Below are 20,737 nucleotides of genomic sequence, written 5' to 3'. Positions count from 1 at the left end.
CCAGTAGAAATGGCAAGAAGTAGTTGGAATTTAGATGTATTGTGAAGGTAGAACCATTGTGATTTGTTGATGATTAGGACTTATGGTGTGAAAAAAGAATCAAGGATGATGCCAAACATTCTGGCTTCAATAACTAGAAGAGAGTATTTTCCATTTACCAAGATTGTAAAGAGTGTGGAACGAGCATGTTTGGAGGGTAGAAGAGGGTGGGAATCAAGAATGTGTGTGTGTGTGTGTGTGTGTGTGTGTGTCATACACACATACATGAGAGAGAGTGAGAGGTCGGGAGTTGAGGAAAGAGAGAGGACAGAGCAGGCATTAATTTGCCAATTGTTGGGGACTGAACAGCTCGTCAGCGAGTGAGTGTAGAGTTCACAGTACTAGTTAAATGGCAGAGGTGGAAATTGATCTTAGGTCTAATTCCAAAGTCCATTCTCTTAAATCACTATACAGCCTGCCTCCCTTGAGTGTAAGGAAGATCATCCATCTTTAATTGCTCCCTACTCTATAAAAAGTGTATATAACAGTGCAGGAAATATTGATTTTTAACGTCTATATTGAGAATCTACTTTAAAATTATGTTTTCCAGTTAAAAACATGAGAGTCTTTTGCTATCCCATATTCCATGGACTATTTCTTTAACTTTAATCTAGTTTGGATTTAAAGTTATTATTGGACTTCATATTTTGTCATGTTTTGAAAGTCTCAATCATACTACACATTAGCCTCTCATATATTGTGTACATTCTCTGACTCATCAAATTCATATTTCAAGAGGAACAAACTCTTCCTGCCAACCTTCAAACGAGTGATTTCAACCAAAGGATTTATGAAAATATCTTCTATATTACTTTGACTGGTTATTTCTTAAATTGAAGATAACGTGACTTATTGCTCCTTTGATGTACTATGGATATGTGCTGTCTTCTAGTTCTACTCCTCAGCTAGGCTGAAAAATTGTTTTAAGAATCTTACTCTTGTGCCTACCAGGAACACACTCCCTTTGGGGGGAATATGCCCCAACCAGAGACCTAAGGCCAGGGGGCTCTTTTGTACAACTTGGCCACTGTTTTTTAGATCAGAACTCCATACCTGACATAAGGATGGCCATCCAGAGGCTGGGCAAAGACTTGTGTGCACTGACTTATAACCTGTGTCCTGGCATGGAAAAATGAGCAGAGTATATTAGGAAGAAAGAAAGAGATGACATGAGACGAGACAAGATGAGATGAGATGAGATGAGACAAGATGAGACGAGATGAGGTGAGATAAACAAAACTATAAGAACATCTTACTCTTATGAAAGGATGCATTAAAGCCCGCTCCGGTTACACTGAAGTCGGAGGTGAACCGGATTAGCATGTACTCTCCAGTAGACCGAATGGGTCCAGGGATCTCTCTGCCACAGAGAACTGCTAGCTGCTGGGCCAAGTTATTGTCTCCTATGACCAAAGAAAGGAAACGTCAGCGTGAAAATACCACGTTTTAAGAATCTCCTCTGTCACCATTTGCAACCCATCCAACGCGGCTCACACATTTTTCTCAGAACATCTCCATTCCTAGGAGATAAGGAGATTCTCAAATACAAGGACACTCCTTGTCCTTGTAACAAAGGGTTACACCATTCTGGCTCCAGCTTGTAATGGTGTTGCCTGCCTTTTTCTTTACCCTTTTTGATAAAGACTCCTTTGACAGTTCCCACTGTCATTCTAAAAACTGGCACTAAAACTCAAAATCAGGGCACACGGGATTGCGAAGTGATCAAAGACCACTGTTGATGGGTGTGTTAAAGATGGATCCAAATTACTCTGACTGCTGAAGATCAAGTACCTAAAAGAGAAAAAAGCTTGGTTCTTCAGCCTCAGATCCAATACTAATGTAAGGTCAATTGCCAAGAGATGCGAAACTTTTATATGACACTTTCTTTAGCTCCAGGGTTTTTTTTAATTGCGCGTGGGTTTTTTGTTTTGTTTTGTTTTTTACTTTTATTTTGTCGGTTGTTGTTGTTTATTCATTTTTCTGTTAAAAGAACACACTGATGTCCATGTGTGGAGGATGAGAAAAGGTAGTTTCAGCAAGTATGCTCCTTCCTCCACACTGGGAGGAGAGCTGGGTCACCTCCCGGCCCTTTTTCCTTTTGCTGCTCTTGGATGTAAGTCTCTATCAAAGCAACCGTCCCAGTCAGAGCCGGAATGGAGCAAAGGGGATTATAACAGACTTGGACTCTTTGGCTGGAAAAATATGCTGTTTTTCCCTAAGGCAGAGAATTAACGCATTTCAAGCTTATAAAAAACAAAAATAGAATATGAGACATGAGGAAATTTGCCCTTTTACACAACCAGCAAAATAAGTCCTTTTGACATAGACCACCACCTGAAACTCACTCGTTATTAACTGCTTTAGAAAACAAGCTATTTTCTGTGATCACAAATGTAATGGCATAGTTATAAAAACAAGATGCTTGAAAAGGCATTCTTGGGAGGGTTTCTGACCTCTGGAAACTTTAATATTTTTTACAATTCAAAGGTTTATCTCTTTGCACTTATTATCTTCATTGTGCTATTTTGCTACACATTTCACCCCAAATTGTTTTTGTCGACTTATTCTCTAATTATCAGTGTTAAAAAATTTTGAAGTTTATTATACATTGTTATTTATTTCATATGTGTATATTTTATCTCTCAATGAGACTGAGTGTGTCTATTGATTTTTACCTTTTTTTTTTCAAACTCCCTTCAGACTGATGAAAGAATGCTTATCTCTAACAACTTATTGATTAACTAACTGATTAGTTGGTGGAAAACCCAATAACCACAAGATAGTTTGTTCCTCCTTCCAGTGTCTATAATAAATACTGGGGTATTTCTAGTGCCTTCTGCAACTTTAACGTATGGATTCCGGCAGGATGAACCTGATCTCTAAAGACAGAGACAAGTCAAAGACTAGTGAAGGGCTAGGTCTAGAAGTAGTTTGGTGATTCTCTCTCTGGTCCCACCTTCCCATTCTAGAGATGTGGAAACTGAGGCCCCAAGGTGACTGGTAGCTGACATATGTTGAGCAATTACTATCACTACTTTGAGTGCCTTACAAGTAATATCTGATTTTATCTTCACAATAACACTGTTAGGTGGGTATCATCAGCATCTCCACTTGGTAGATAGTAAACAGTCTTAGAGGGGATATGTGACTTGCCCAAGGGCATAGAACATAGAAGTCAACAACAGTTTGAAACCTTGGCCAATTAACTCCAGATGCCCAAACTATGCTAGTAAATGATTTCTTTAAGATCATGAAGAAAGTATACCTCATATCTAGGAATAGATAAAAGGATTACTGATTTTTGACACAATTTTTTTTTCCTTTTTTCTCTTTCTTTCTTTTTTTTAAACAACTTTTTCTAGGCCCAATGTCCCAGTTTGGGGGAATCTTTGGTATGCAAAATTTGTTGGTGCATGGTCTGGAAAAGACTGATTCAATTTTGAACCATGACAACTCTACAAAATGAATAAGCAGGTGGGAGAGTGACTCAGCTCTCCCAGAAGGCTGCAGGGCCCTCTCTGAGGTGGCTCAGGAATGTCCACAGCCACCCTAGGACCAAAGGCCAAGGACTAAGGGGCTGTGATGACTGGCCAACTGCACAAGTGGCCTACAAGTATTGTTGCTTGTTGTCAATTGGCCTTAGATATTTGTTGCAGAATGTTATATGCCTCTGCTCCTCAGAAGCAGAAAACTGGTTGGACAAAGAATGAATAATTGAAGTGGGACTTAAAATTTAATTCTAAAAATAGATTAACACTGTGGAAATGAACAAAATACCCACCAACTGACAGAGAGTAGGGACTTAACTATTTCTTGAGTGATTAAATAAGCAAATGAGGAAAGAATGAACCTGTTGGTTGAGTACTCATGCTGTTGTGAATAAAAAGGAATCTATATGGATAGGTCACACAACCAATCTAAAATATTGTCTTTGTTTTGGCATATCCCTCAATTTGCTGTGGTCTCTCAAGTAGCTCTATGTCTCAGGAAGAACACTTTATTCTATAAAGAGGCTATGATAAAACCTCTCGTAGAAATATCTCTAACAAAATTAATTGAAATTTAAGTTAAACTACTTCAAATTCTGCATCTACAAAATGCTAAAACTTTTGCTAGAGAATTTTGAATTCATTTTGTGACTCCTCACAAAAACCCCATGAGGTAAATATTTTTCTCTCTTTCACAGACAATAAAACAGACTAGGAGCCATTTAGTGACTTGTACAACATCACACAGAAGAAGAAAAGGACAGCTCTTAGGTTTCAGGTCCAAGAAAAGTTATTGGTGGAACAAAAGGCAGCTCAATAGAAAGTGATTTTTTTAAAGAACAACCATAATTTACTTCATTGATGCAGTTACCTACCAAAGCTATTTTTCAAAAGTTCCTATCAGGTTTTGAACACTCATAACATGTGTGTACAGACACACTTATTTCATTACATGAAAAGTTTTATATTTTAACATCCACAGGAATGCCTTGGTATGAGGAAAAATGATAGTTTCTCTGGGCAATGTGCTGATAGCTGACTGTTGATAGGAAAAAGGGGAAAAGTTAGGGTTTATCATCTTATCATGTTTGTATGACTAATTTGAGTCTTTACTCAGTGTCCAGCCTCTGCAAGGAAAATAACGCACCTCCACCATTTGATGTTTCTTACTGTACTTGAGGGGCTCAGGAAGACAAGAGCTTGCACACTACTAACCTCTGGGCCAAAAGCAAACACATGTTTGTTTGGTCCACAAAATGCTCTGAAGAATCTTTAATAATTTCCAAAATTTCACAATTGGGAAATTCATAGAAAATTCTGTATCTCTCATATCTCTTGGGAAATAGGACGATCCATAACACTGAGCCTGCATTCCTAGTAGCTGTCCCTTCAACCCTGTTCTCCAGTGTAACACTTCACTGGTTATGTCACCTGTTGTCTAGGTAGGCATTCGAGGTTGCTTTTATCATGTAGAGTAGTGGTTCTCAGACCTTAGAGACCATCATTATCACCCAGAGGCAGGGACTCGCCTAAGGGCAGGCAAGCGAAGCACTAGCATCATGGGCAAAATTTAAGGAGATGCCAAAAACTTTAGAAATCAAGATAAATAATATTTTAGTGCAATAGTTAAAAAATTAAAATTTAATGTAAAATGATCAAAATATCAAACTTTTAAACAAAAACAGAATCTGACACTACACTTGGCACGATCCTGTCTTTCTTTCCTCACCCTAAACTTGGCCCTGCCTGGAGGGTTTTTAAATCACAGATCTGGGACCCATCCTGAGAGTTTCTGGTTCAGTAGCTCTGGGGTGTGGCTGAAAATTCTGCATTTCTAACAAGTTCCCAGGAGACATTGATGCTGCTGCTCTGGGGACCACATTGTGAGAAACACTGATCAGAGGATATGGCCTCCCTCCTCTCCTCCAGGCCATGCAAATTGTGGAGCACAACATATGCATGTTGCATATCAGCAGGATTCATATCCCTCACTCATTGCATAGCAACATCTCACCTGTGTATAGAGGAAACGATGAAAAAATATTAGCCCTTAATTCTACCTAGTCTACCCAGAAATTCAGCAGACAAAGAAAATTGAATATGTTGCAATTATAAATACTTTTTCACACTTGGATCTTAAAGCCATAGGTATAAAATCTCAAGATTTATCTCCAATGCCTTTCAACAAGAAAGAGGCACAGCCTGGAAACTCAGACTATTATTTCCTACTTAAGCCAAAAGCAGTGTTTTCTTTTAGGAACGTAACGTTGTCACTGATGTAGTGTGTGGATTATTTTATTACAGGCAATTTCATACTTTCCTTACACTCTTCAGAAATTGTAGCCAATTCTGGTATTTGATGCCCTCATTGATCATAATACCTGTGAAATTCCGTGCAAAATGGACAGAATTTTGCATGGAGTTTCACAGAGGTAGTCAACAAGTATGATTATAATTGAATATAACTAAATTTGTGTCAGGGTTGAAACTTGGTAGATTTTTGCTTTTTGTTGTGTTTTTTTTAAAGGTTTCTCACCATCTCTTATCACAAGTTTATCATAGTTGCACGTTCTATGAGCTTCAATGTCCAGGGAAAGGATGTTGAGTTCCACAGTAGAATCTGGAGCCTGAATAAGCCACGTGCAGTCAGCTCTATCACTGTAGCTTCCGGGCCAGCCCGGGGAGAAAAGAAAGACGGGCGCTTCTCCTGTCCTCAGGAACCCACCACAAGCACCTGGAGAATGAAAAGCAACATGTGTGTAGCACTTCTGATGGAAAAGAAGCCGGCAGGTTCATTTTAGAGTGGCAGTCCTATACTGAAATGAAACAGCCAGTTAAAAAAACTTCTCAAAGAAATCCACAAATATTTTATTAAACCCACTGATTCGGACAGCTGGGATTTCCACAATTTATTTGGTGTGTCAGAAAAACACGTTGTATTCTAATTCTTTCACCGTAATTTTGCCACACAACCCATTTATTAATGAGAGCCTATTGTTTGTTGAGCATGAAGTAAGTTCACGTAGAAGATCCAGAGTTCTCAAAAGTTGATTTTGACAATTTTTGCCAATGTTGTCACTGTTTTTACGCAGGAATGGATTTTCAGAGGTCCTTACTCCACCATTCCAGAAATTTACGATTCTTATAACAGTACACGATTGAATCTTATTAGGACCACCTTATTAGTACACTTTTAGAGGACTAGATCCTAACTCCTTTATCCCATTACTACATAGGATATAGAAATAAAGAAAAAAAATAAGTAAAAGCAATTTTCAAGTCAAAGATCTTACTACTATTCAGCATCTTTAAACATTAAGATTTTCCTCTATATGAAATATTTCTTTTTCTTTCTTTTTTTTTTTTTTTGGTGAGGAAGATTAGTCCTGGGCTAACATCCGTGCCCATCTTCCTCTACTTTATATGGGATGCTGCCACAGCATGGCTTAATGAGCAGTGCACAGGTCCAAACCTGGGATCCGAACCTGTGAACCCCGGGCCGCCAAAGCGGAGCACGTGAATTTAACCACCACGCCAACGTGCCGGCCCCTGAAATGTTTCTTATCTTGAATTTATAAAAGGCAGTGGTCATACTAACTGACTGTGGGTCAACAGTGCTGTTTGTCAAATATTCCATTTCTCCTCACTTCCAAACATATGGCGAAATTGCACTTTTGTGGTGAGTGAGGCCATTTGACCAGTTTTGGCCAATGACTTATGAGTGAAATGACCTGTGTCACTTTTATACCGAGACATGCCAGGGCTTTCTTTCCTCCTGCCATGGTCACAGACAATGTCCCAGACAGTGTTGGCTCCAACAGCCCAGGTTACGGAGTGATGATAACAACAAGGCACCTAATTAGTCTAAGAGGGATATGTAGCACAAACTGGAAAAGAATCTTTTTCTTTGCAGCCACTCAGAGTTTGGAATTGTTTGTTACTGCAGCATAACTGAGCGTGTCCTGACTGATATGCTGACTAACGTTTCCTACTTGACATGTTTAATTTCCTTCAGACGACCCGAGTCCACATTAAGCTCAGTTTCCTTCACTTGCTTTTTTTTTTTTCCTGTACCACCTGCTTTCTCATTTAATAATTTAATTACTATATTGTTTTTTTTTTGGTTTGCTGAGGAAGATTAGCCCTGAGCTAATATCTGTTGCCAATCTTCCTTGTTTTTTGCTTGAGGAAGATTAGCCCTGAGCTAACATCTGTGCCCATCTTCCTCTACTTTGTATGTGGGTCGCCATCACAGCATGGCTGATGAGTGATGTAGGTCTGTGCCTGGAGTCTGAACCCGCAAACCCAGGTCGCTGAAGCCGAATGCACCGAACTTAGCCACTACACCACGGGGCCAGCCCCACTATACTGTTACTTAACTGACATACGAATGCTTTATCTTTCCCAATTACTTTTAAGTTCCTGGAGAGTAGAGATTATATCTTTGTTTGTTTTCTTAGTCACTTCAGTTTATCTATAACAAATCATCAATAAATATTTGTTGAGGAATTGAAATAAATATATGTATGCATAGGAAACGCTGATGGTACAATTCTTAATATACTAACACATTTTAAAACGTTAAGCTTTTTTTTTGTTTTAATGAAGCTTTCAGAGTATGATGTCATCATACCATCTAGATAACTATAAATTATAAAATTATAATTTTCTCTTACCCTCTTACTTTCTCCTTTCCTTGTTTGATTAAGAAAAATGAGATTTATGATATTCTATTCACTCACACACTTAAATCACGTAATTATAGAACATAAGTATGAGAAGAGAATTTGTTATTTTTTTGACTTCTAAATTATATTTGTTGATATCATGTTTTGCATGAGTAAGTGATTCCATCTCTAACTTAAGATTTGCAGATATAAAAAAAGCTTAACTCAAGTTTACTTATGAGAGCCATCCAGAATTAAATGGATAGCTCTAAATTACATTTGGCAATCTTGCCAATGGTTCTCTGCTCTTACATAAATATATTAATATTTAGAGGAAGAATTTCAAGCACTTTATAAGGGAAGTGAAAATAACATTTCAGAACAGAATACTAAGGAGCATTAAATAAAGATAAGCATGAATTATACCTTTATCAGTGGTCTCTGCTGATATTTCCCAAGAAGTTAGAAGCAAATAGACTCTAACCTTTTGGGTCTGCTTAGCTCTAGGACAAGTCTAAAGTTTGAATATTCTTATGAGATCCTATGATAATGTGTCCCACTCAGGTATTCCAAGGACTGAATATATCCTCTGAAAAAGGTCTGCTGAATTTCTTCTATGTCAACCCTCAAATCCACAAAAGCCATTCAAAATTGTTTAAACAACTTTTCAAGGAAAAAGCACAGTCTCCCCAAAAACTGCTTACTGAGGGAATTAAAGATGTCTTAAAAATAGTAAAATAAAAGTTTAAAAATTAGGCCAATTTATCTTGAAATATGAAAGTTTACAACCAGCTAAGGAGAAAGTGAAGCATTTCTAAAGGCACATTGAAAATGAAATATAGAGGGAAAAAAGTTACTTCCGTCTACTAGTTGATTGTTAACTATTGTGTGTGTGTGTGTGTGTGTGATGGTATTTGCAAATCAAATTTTCAGAGATCTCTAAAGTGGTCTCTAGAAATTGGCAGTAGACTATCTCATGGATATCAAATCCCTAATTAATATAAAAAATATAATGGGAGGGGCCTGCCTGGTGGCACAAGTGGTTAAGTGTGCGCACTCCACTGTGGCGGCCCAGGGTTCACCGATTCGGATCCCGGGAGCGCACCGATGCACCACTTGTCAATGCATGCTGTGGCGGCATCCCATATAAAGTAGAGGAAGATTGGCATGGATGTTAGCCCAGGGCCAGTCTTCTTCAGCAAAAAAAAAAAAAAAAAAGAAGAGGATTGGCAGACGTTAGCTCAGGGCCGATCTTCCTCAAAAAAAAATATATATATATATATAATGGGAAACCAGTATTTTTTAGAAAGAAATGTACAATTTTTACAGAATGTAGTATTTATGAAATTAAAAGAACACATAAACATATGGAGGAAGGATATGAGGCTAGACTTACTCTTTTTACTCATTTGTATATTTGGTCCCTATTATGGTAGGAGTCTTAGAAATATTGGCCTACCCATATCAACCCCGAAAAGAATTTCATTCATTACCAAACACACCTGTAGCGATAGTAGGTAAAGGTCCAGCAGAGACATTCATTGCAAACCACTCCAGAAGGAATCCTCTCCCTGAGACTGAAAAGTCAGAAGAAAACTGAAATGTCAAAGAATTTCTACTGGAGCTAAAAGATTGAGTCTGGGTACCACAGTAAGTTCCAACTAGGCGGGAATGAACGCCAAGCCCATCATAAATCTGCATGTAAAAAACAGAACATAGAGCATCCAATTTAGGCAATTACCTCTGTTTTTCTTCACAGAAAAGAAAACTAAAAGTATGCCTTATGTTATTAAAATTTTATCATAATTAAAAAAAATAAATGAGTGAATATTAGATATCAGTTTAAAATAGAAAGTGCCATTAAATACAAAATATGATTGGAAATAATTTAAGGTGTTTTAAAATTATTTGTATCTTTGCTGCAGAATTATATTAATAAACATGTTCTGTGTGATATAGCTCATTATATGATTTACAGTAAAATTTCGGTAGGAATTTTAGTAGGAGCGAGGATAGTTGCACAACAACAGCACTTATTGAATGAATTTGGGGTCTTAAAGTGAGGAATTAGGAAGAAAGGGGACAAAACAACAAGCAAGAGGGAAGGTTTAATGAACAAAAGTGGACAGGTATCCTAAAGGTGTTTTATCTCCACAGAAGTAAAGAAGCAGAATTAATGACAACAGAAGAATCACAGCTTGCAAGGGCTCAGAACTCACTTAAAACACTCAATAAATCTTTTACATTTGGTTGAAAATATTAAATTACATAGTCTGTGATAGTTTCTAAACACATAGCATGGAGCACATTTTTTTCCTGCACATGTGGGTGGATGCTATTCAACCACATTCCCTATCCTTCTCTCCATCTTCTTCTAAATAATTTGGAACAAATTCATTGAAATTGTTATTATAAATGTCTATACTGAAGCTACTATATAAGCTCAGATTTTCAAATTATGTAATAATTATTTCCACACATACTGAGCACCTATCAGGTACTGGGTTCTATGTGAGGCATTGTGGACTCAAGATGAATAAGACAGAATCTTGGCCTTCAAGAGTCTGACAGTAAAATAGTCAAACTCATAGAAGCAGAGAGTAGAATGATGGCTGCTGAGGGATGAGGGAAGAGGGAAATAGGGAGATGCTGGTCAAAGGGTACAAAGTTTCAGTTAGGCAAGATGAATAATTCTGGAGATCTAATGCACAGAAATGTGACTATAGTAAATAATACAGCATTGTATACTTGAAATTTGCTAAGAAGGTATATCTTAAGTATTCTCACTATACCAAAAAAAAAAAAAAAACCCAAATGATAACCATGTGAGGTGACAGATATGTTAATTAGCTTGATTGTGGTGATTATTTCACAATGTATACATATATCAAAACATCAAATTGTACATCTTAAATGTACACAATATTTATTTGTCAAAGATACCTCAATAAAGCTGGGGGAAAAATAGAATCTGATAGTGTTTCTGGAATTGATACAGTAACCAACATCTAGATGGCAATGGTCACCACAATTTTAATATTCATTTATTTTAAAATGATCCTTCAAATTTTTAACACTCTAACATAAGAATAAACAGGAAAATGGGATATAAGACAGAATAGTTAATTAAGCTATACATACATGCTTAGACAAAGCCCAATAGGTAAATTACAATAATGCTGAAAATAAACTTAGATACAGAATCGGAGATAATAAATATAATACCAGAATTACCTTTTTACAGGGGTAGAAGTGATAATCACGATTTAGAGCAGACCATCCCATATTATTTCAAATGTTTGAATAGACATTAACTTGGATTTATTTTTGCAAATAGTAATTTACCAAAATTTATAAATATCTATTGCACTTGGAAACTCACCCTTAATTTGTCATAATAGCAGTAACTTGCTGCTTCAATGTCCATCTCTAAGATGCTACCATGGATAACTTGAGACTCGTTCACATTTACTATCCATTGGTAATTGGAGTTGTGGGGGTAATTTCCAGGCCATAAGGGAGAGGCAACTTTCCCATGAGTTCCCACAATATTATCATTGCCAAATACTAGGAGGGAAAACAGAGCAGTAAATCAGACCTACTGAAAACAGCTCTTTAATCAAATGAAAGAAACAAAAGACAAGGGATGTTGAAAAGCATGGACTTTTAATTGACTGGGATTTCTTTTCTGAACACTGAAAGAAACACTGCTTCCCTTTTGGTTTCTGTGCTATGTATTAATTCCTTGGAGAAGGGTGATTTTGTGAATGGAATTCTACCTCCTTAGAAGGTTGCGTGGTGAAAAAAGAGACGATAACTTCTGATGTGACCAGGGGTTCCCAGACCCCAGGGGACATGGGGACATGGGAAGGCGTATTACCAGGCCCATTTTCTAATTTTGGTTTACCTATTTTACTTTGTTTTATAAAAGAATGGAACATGTTTTTAAAAATCCAATAAGGTAAGACAAGCTGGCATTTTGGAACCACATATAGAATAGTTCATTATGGAAAAGTTGAGTTGGAAAACAAAAATATTTAACATTTTATCCTATTAGAAGACTACCCTGTCGTTATAATATCTGAGCACTTAAGTCAATCCTAAAGTAATACTAAATGTTTTGAATTTGAAGAATATAGAGTTTATGGGATCAAACGAAACACATTTGATATAAATATGCCAAACCTGAACTATAATACATGAGAAGACTCTTTAACAAAATATAATGAAAAAAGTTTAACAGTAGCTAGAAACTAGAGATTAAAAAGAATATTAGAGCCATTGAGAATGCTCTCCCTGGCTCTTAATGAGTCATTCATATATAATTTAGTTTTTCTAATATATTTTATATATTATAAGTAATTCTACAAAGACAATAAATATAGGAGAATAGGGTAGAGTTCAAGACTGTTCTTATTTAGTGTATTCCTGAAAAATGTTATCCTTTCTAGTTTGTAGGACGCATTCTGGAGCCATCACTAAAACAGAAGCAACTTACTGTTAGTAAACGTGGCCTGGAAGCCTATGCCACTGCCTGAGCCGTCAGAGACAAATCTGATCCACAGGATATGCCCAACAATGGACGAATAATTGAGGGGGAGGACGTGTCCACAGTATCGTCCCACCAAGTGACCAGTGATGTTTCCTTCCCGGATCTCCACAAAATCTCTGCTACAGTCCTGAGAATCCTCCAACTGGAAAGTTCTGATTTGAAAAAGAAAAAAAAGTTGTGAGGGATTAAATTGATAGAATAAGCTTTGGGATTATCCTGACTCACATGCTAGGTTAACCTGTTCACTTTTTAAAACTTTCTTTAATCACAGTATCTTTTAGCGAACTCAAAACATTTCTTTCACTCAAATTTGTTGAAATGTCTACTTAGGAGATAAAAAGATAATTAATACACTGCCTTCAAGGAGTTTTCTTTACAGGGAGTAAAATTGGTTAAGAATACAGAAAAAATTACATTATAAGGCAGACTGTAATAAGTGCCATCACAGGTATAAAGTGGTATAAGAATTTTAAGGCAGAGGTATCACATTTGACCATTAGGCTCAGTAATAGCTTGATGGAAAGATTTTTTGAGATGGAAATGCTGGATTTAAGGTGCAAAAATAATGGGCAGAGAATGCATGCCAACAAAAACACATATGCATAAAAGGGTGGGACATATTCAGAAATCCTTGAAAGGTCTGGTTTGGTTAGAACATTGAGTACCTTTAAGAAAACATTAGGAGACTTAGCTGGAGCAGTACGATGGGCTAATTTTGGCAGAGCTTAAATGCCAATCAAAAGCATCTGTACTTAATTTCTGCAAAGGTAGAAAAAATATGGAATTTGTAATAATACAGGCTAGTGCTCAGAAATGTAGCCTATTCAACTTGTATTATATTCTACAATTATGATGACATGGGGGAATGAAAGACAGGAAATAATATCTTCCTCATATGATTGTCATTAGTAACATATATAAAGAGTCTGGAACACGTAGGCACTAAGTGGATGCTTTTAAAACTTGGCCTTAATGCTTACAAAACTTGGATATAACCAAGACAGTGTGGTATTGGTGCAAGGGTAGACAAATAGATGAATAGAATAGAAGAGAAAGTCCAGAGAAGGACCCACAAATATACAGCCAATACAATCCAATACACAGTACCAAGATAATTCAATGGGGAAAAGAAAGTTGTGTTAACAAGTGGTGCTGTAATAACTGGATACCCTTATAGAGGAGGAAAAAAACACCTCAACCTCTCCCTCTCTCCATACACAGCAACTAACTGAATATTTCTCATAGATGTAGACATAAAAGCTAGAATCATAAAACTCCTAGAAGAAAACAGGGAAGACTATCTTTACAACATTGGGGTAGGCAAACATTTCTTAGATAGGATGCAAATGTCATTAGCTATAAGATTTAAAAAATTAATAAATTTGACTTCATCAAAAGTAAAGATTTCTCCTGATTAAAGACATGAATAAGAAAATGAATAGGCAAGTCGTAGACTGTGGAGCCAGGGAAGGAGAGATAATCGCAAAACATTTATCTAACGAGGAATTCATATCTGGAATAGAAAAGGAATTCCTGCAGATAAACAATGAAAAAACAAATGACCAAATTAAAAGTAGACAAAAGACTTGAACAGACACTTCATATAAGAAGATGATCGAGTGGCTAATGTGAAAAGTACTCTATGTCGTTAGTCATCAGAGCAATGTAAATTAAATATCACAATAAGATACCATTTCATACCCATCAGGATGGCTAAAATAAAAAAGACTGACAAGATCAAATGTTGGCAAGCACTCAGAGCAACTGGAAGTCTCATATGTTCCTGGTGGGAATGTATACTGACGGAATCACTTTGAATAATTATTTGGCAGTTTCTTATAAAATTAAATACACATCCAATTAATGCCCCAGAAATTCCACTCCTAGATATTTACCCAAGAGAAATAAAGACACATGATTATGCTAGTATCCTGAATATAAAATAACTCTTACAACTCAAAAATAAAAAAACAAACAACAGAAAATGGCAGAGGAATTGAACAGACATTTCTCCAAAGAAGATACATTATGAATGGCCAATAAGAACATGAAAAGATGCTCAATATCATTAGTTATTAGGGAAATACAAATCAAAACTACAATAAGATAACACTTCACATCCACCAGGATGGCTATTATAAAAAAATGAAAAATAACAAGTGTTGATGGGGATGTGGAGAAATTGGAACCCTTGTGCACTTCTGATAGGAATGTAAAATGGTGCAGCCACTGTGGAAAGCAGTTTGGTGGTTTCCCAAAAAGTTAAACATAGAATTACCATATGATCCAGTAATTCTACTTCTAGATATAGACCCAAAGGAATTAAAAGCAGGGACTCAAACAAATACATGTATATCAATGTTCATAGAAGCATTATTCACAATAGCCAAAAGGTAGAAACAACTCAAATGTCCATCAATAGATGAATGGATAAACAAAATGGATAAACAAAAATGGAGAAACAAAGCTATATATACAATTTGAGATATTTAATTTGTTTGATAAACAAAGCAAAAATATATAACTATATGTTTATATATATAACCACATTTTATACACACACACTTATACAGAAGAATATTATTCAGCCTTAAAAAAGAAAGATGTTCTGATACATGCTACAACACAGATGAACCTTAAAAACATTATGCTAAGTGAAATAACCTAGCCACAAAAGGACACATATTATATGAGTCTACTTATATGAGACAACTGGAATAGGGAACAGAAAGAGACAGAAAGTAGAATAGAGGTTACCAGGGGCTGGAGACAGGGAGAATGGGGAGTTATTGTTTAAGGGGTACAGAGTTTCTGTTTAGTATTATGGAAAAGTACTGGAAATGGATAAATAGTGATAGTTGCACAAAATTGTGAATGCATGTAATGCCACTGAATTGTATACATAAAAATGGATAAAATGCTAATTTTTATGTTATATATATTTTACCACATTAAAAATAACTTGAGGAATTTTGAGTGGTAAAATTAGATGATCACAGATCTACTTGAGAAAATTATCTTGCAGTAACATATAATGGCAATATAATACAACAACATAATGGCTGCGGGCAGGAGAAAAATGTAATTTTGCTTTTTGATATATTGAATCTAATATAATGGGGTATCACCCAAGTAGAACTATCTCTTGGAGCCAATATGCAGATTTGGACTTCAGAAGAGACCCTGGGGCTGTGCTTGGAAATCCCATGTATGTGTATGATAATAGCTGAAAGCATGGCTAGATTGGGGGTTTAGAAAGGAAAAAGTGGGAAATAACTGCTAAAGAGAGAGAACAGAGATGAGAGCAGAAGCTTAGGGAACACCTATGTTTTGAGTACAATAAAAAGAAGAGGAAACAATAAACACAAGAGTAATCTGAAAAGTGGGACAAAAACAAGGTCAATGTCACATCACAAAAGCCAAGAGAAAACTAAGGAGAGAGTGCTAAAGAGTGATGAAGAGTGTCAAATGAGGCAAAGATCCAGGACTAAGAATGGGCCATAGGATTTGTTTACCAAAAATAAATTAGTAACTTTTAAAGGAATAGTTTCAGACAGTCCACTATAAAATTCTTTTTCAAACATACTAAGGAGTAAATTAGATGATTTTTGTTATTTCCACAAGCTGGTGAATTACAATAACAACAACAACAAAACAGTTAACAAGCTTTCTATAACATCCAACAATTAGAATTCACAAATTCTCTATAGTTATTCTTTTCATGTGCCTATTAATATGTATAAAAATGTATCAATATAGTTGACCACAAATCAAGTCTCACAAAGCATTAAAACTATTAAAAACCATGTTCTCTGACCACCACAAAATGAAATTAGAACATAGTAACAAAGAGATAACAAAAAGGTCCCACAATTTGGAAACATAAGACATCTCTCTATAAAAATCATGTGTTAAACAAGAAATCATAATGGAAATTAGAATATATTTAGGACTGAATGAAAGTGAAAACATTATATATTAAAACTTATGAGATGTAGTTAAAGCAATAAGTAGAGAGAAATTTATAGCCTTAAGTCTTTATAGTAGAAAAGAACAAATATTAAGAAAAATGAACTAGGTGTTTAATCCCAGACGTTAGAAAAACAAAACAGAAAAAAAATAAAGTAGAAGAAACAACAAGACAATATCTGAAATTAATGAAACAGAAATGTAGAAAATACTAGAAAAGGTTAAAAAAATCAAAAGCTATTTCTTTGACAGGACTAATAAGTTATAAACCTCTAATAAGACTGATCAACAATAAAAAAGCTTAAATAAGCAATATAGCTAATAAGAAAAGAACATAATTATAGATACATTACAAGTTTTCTAAATTATAATGAAATCTATTAACATTATGCCAACAAATTTGAACTCAGTTTTCTATGAAAATAAAATAATATAACTAGTTTAAGAAAAAATGGAAAATCTAAAAAGACCAATAAATCGATAAAAATTGGCAGTAAAAATTGCCCACAGACAAAGCAAAACAAAAGTCTGAGCCCAGATGATTTTATAGGGGAACTCGTCCAACACTTCAATTAATCAATACCCCAACCCCAAGCTTCTGAAAAATGTAACAAAGAATAGAAAAGAAGGGACAGTCTTCAATTTATTGAATGAGGTTAGTATAAATTTGAGAGCAAAATCAGTCAAAGATGGTCAAAGAAAGAAAAAGTTTAGGTCAATCTCAGTTAATCAATATAGATGAAAAATTCTACTTAAAATATTAACAAAACAAACCCATCAATTTGTAAACTATATGTTAGACTAACAATGGTTTAAGATTAGAAGGTCTATTAGAAAATTCACCACACACAGACACACAAAAAAAGATTAAAAGAGAAAAACAGAGGCAAAATATATTAAGGGAGAATCAATGACAACTGCAGAAAAGCATTTGATAAAACTCAACACCCACTCATCATAAAAAGTCTTAGAAAATTAGGAAGAGAAGAAAATGTTCTTAATCGGATGAGAAATGCCTACCAAATACCTACAACAAATATACTTACTTACTTAGAGGTAAAAATTTTAAAGCATTTCCTTTAAATCAGAAACAACACAAGGAAGCCTGCTCTCCTCACTTTTTTCCACATCATACTGAAGGGTTTTCCAGTGCAATAAGACAAGAAAACAGGAAAAAATGTAAGGATTGGAAAAGAAGAGCTATAAATCAATATTCAAGAGAGCTCATTCATTCATAAATATTTACTGAGCACTTTAATGTGTCAGGTCTTCTTCCAGGCACTGAAGATATAGTGGTAGACAAGAAAGACAAAAATTTTGTCATTTTAGAGAATAGAATGGTTGTTAGCTAAGATATTACACAAAAATTAATAGAGTTCCCTTATACCAGCAAACAAAAATTTAGAAACATAACTTAGTCAACATTCATTCAACAAATATTTGACTCGACTCTATTGCCAGACCCTGTCATGGGGATTAGGGATAGAACAATGAAGAAAATAGCTCCCTATGAGGAGCTTATATTCTAGAAAAAGAGAGAGATAATAAACAAATAAATAAATATATAGTGAGGCAGTCATAAGTTCTAGGAAGAAAAAATAAATTAATTTAGAGGGGACTATTTTAGGTAAGGTGAACAGGTTACATCTATAATTTTTAAATGGATGCCATGTTCAACAGCAACAAAAAATAAGGTGCCTAAGAATAAATATAACAAAATATCTACAAGACCTCTATGGGAAAAATATGAAATTTTAGTGAAGGACATAAAAGAAGACCAAAATAAATGGAGAGATATTCCAAGGTCAAGAATATGAAGAGTCAAGAAAGATTCTCCCAAAATTAATTATAACTTCAATGTAATTCCAGTAAAATCAATTAGTATGATTCCATTTATGTAAAATGTAAAACAGAAATCAATACAATGTAGTGTGTATGGAGATACATATATACTACACATATATATGTATGTATATATATTTATAATATACATATATGTATGTATATACAGTCATGTGTCACTTCACGATGGGGATAAATTCTGAGAAATGCTTCATTAGGCACTTTACCTCCATTGTCTTCCCTGACAATTTGATTCCTTATAATGCAAAATTTATATCTACAATCATTGTTAGCAAGGAATTGTTCTGGATCCATTTTTAAGATGGCTGCTAAGTTTGGTGCTTAAATTTAAGCTAGTTTTATTACCCATAATATTACCAACAACATGAAATACGCTGCAATTGTTTTCTTCTGCTTCTCAGAAAGCAGGAAGGGAAGAAAGGGAGATCGTTCTCTTCACCAGGTAATTTACATAAAATTGCCTCTAAAATCTTTCTACTCAAAGCGCAGTGCACCATCCAGCAGTGTCAATATCACTCAAGACCTTGTTTGAAATGAAGAATCCAGCCCCACCAGCCAACTAAACCACAATGTGAATTTTAGCAAGATCCCAGGCGATCAATATGTACTTTAAAGTTTGGTCCAATGGTCCAGAAGATTACGAAGTGCAAGCCTTTTCTGTTTTAGCATCGGACAGGTATAATCCAATGCGAAATGTCAGAAAAGACAATTCATTAGAAATGATGGTAAGACGATACCTATAAGAATCAAATTAAACTTTTTAAAAAGCTTTATTGTTCTTGGAAGTCTGTTTTAGGCCGCTACATTTTTTAAGTAAATCTACCTTCTCTCCAAACACTTTGGCTAAGATCCGCTGGTGAAAATATGGTGTGGAACAAAAATAGTACAATCACTGTTTCTCATTAGCTCATTTTGATTCTTGAACCAAGATTAATCACTTTCTAAAAGCGCACTGTAAGCATAAAATATACTTTCTGTTAATTCCTTTAAATAGTTCTTTTACAAAAAACTCCTCTTTAGGTTTTATTTTTCCCCCTCCTTTTTGTTGCAGATTCAACCATAATTTCTCCAGTTTTTCTCCCTACTCAATTTCACCGCAGTGTCCACAATCCAAACCCCATGTTTGAGAACTTGACGTATTCCATATGCTTCTCATATGCTTCTCATACACACCAGGGGAAAGTTTCCAAGTATCCATCTGCATATAATTTAGACCAGGGCAGAAATAACCCACCAGCCTTGCCAGAAAGCCCTTCTCATTACCATTTACATAAAGAGGAACATCTTGCATACTACAAAATTTATTTTAAAAATAAAACTCAAGCAAGTAACACAGAATGATCAAAATTAACTTCTTATGCATAAGAAAGGAAAAAGCTGAGTCATCAAGATTTGTCTATACAATAACTAGGATTTAGTGTCCATTAAACAGTAAAATGTTAAAAAAAAAAAAAAACAGTAAAATGGATGAAACTTGCTTTTTGTGTTTATCTCCTGTCTTCTAAAAGGAGAGCCCAGTGTTGTCCATTTGGATTTAACTCTGAACTGCCACACGAGGTACTTTAGAAATGGCAGAGTGAGAGAACATTCATTGAAATCTGGTATGCATCAGCCTTGCACTATCCATTTTAAATTTGACATCTTTCATCCCAACAATGGCCCTATATATATATGATTATCCCTATAGATGAAATGAATCTCTTTAGGTTTTAAATAAATAGCTTCTTGACATTAATTTATCAGTAACTCATCAAGAAATGGGATCCTGTCTGTCTTAAATATTCCTAGTACTTGGCCCAGTTCCTGGCAACCACTGAACGTCAGATTGGTCAACGATGTGAATGTGGCGGAGACCAAGAAGGAAAAGACTAAAAAGAAGCCCTTTTATTTGGCAATTCTGAGGCCTAGCAAGCCATGTGAAGGACTTTGGACTTTATTATAAGGACAATGATCATGTTTTATTCATCACAATATATATAGCATCTAGCATGGGCGTTAACATGTGCTGGCTATGAGCCCAGCCCACAGCAGGGGCTTAATAAATATTTGGTGAGTAATGGAATATGTATATATCAGGTACAAATTATACAGAGAGATTTCTTTCCATACAGAACTTTGAGCATTTAGTAAAGACAAAAGCAAACAAAATCTCTTTTCCA

At 35.4% G+C, this 20,737-nt stretch overlaps 1 protein-coding gene across 1 annotated transcript in view; it reads right to left on the bottom strand.

The window, feature by feature from the left end:
- Positions 1 to 20,737, bottom strand: part of CUBN (cubilin) — a 256,070-nt gene that overhangs the window by 86,034 nt on the left and 149,299 nt on the right. Inside the window, exons 37-41 of the mRNA XM_087420786.1 lie at positions 12,693 to 12,898; positions 11,577 to 11,761; positions 9,697 to 9,889; positions 6,064 to 6,261; positions 1,296 to 1,442 (exon numbers count right to left, since the gene is read on the bottom strand). Coding sequence (XP_087276912.1) covers positions 1,296 to 1,442; positions 6,064 to 6,261; positions 9,697 to 9,889; positions 11,577 to 11,761; positions 12,693 to 12,898 — 929 coding nt within the window. The remainder of the gene's footprint in view (positions 1 to 1,295; positions 1,443 to 6,063; positions 6,262 to 9,696; positions 9,890 to 11,576; positions 11,762 to 12,692; positions 12,899 to 20,737) is intronic.

Source organism: Ceratotherium simum, chromosome 32 (assembly GCF_057802395.1).
Source record: "Ceratotherium simum simum isolate JZ-2026a chromosome 32, ASM5780239v1, whole genome shotgun sequence".
Lineage (NCBI taxonomy): Eukaryota > Metazoa > Chordata > Mammalia > Perissodactyla > Rhinocerotidae > Ceratotherium > Ceratotherium simum.
The sequence above is the reverse complement of the archived record's forward strand: the minus strand, read 5'-3'. Positions and strand labels throughout refer to the sequence as shown.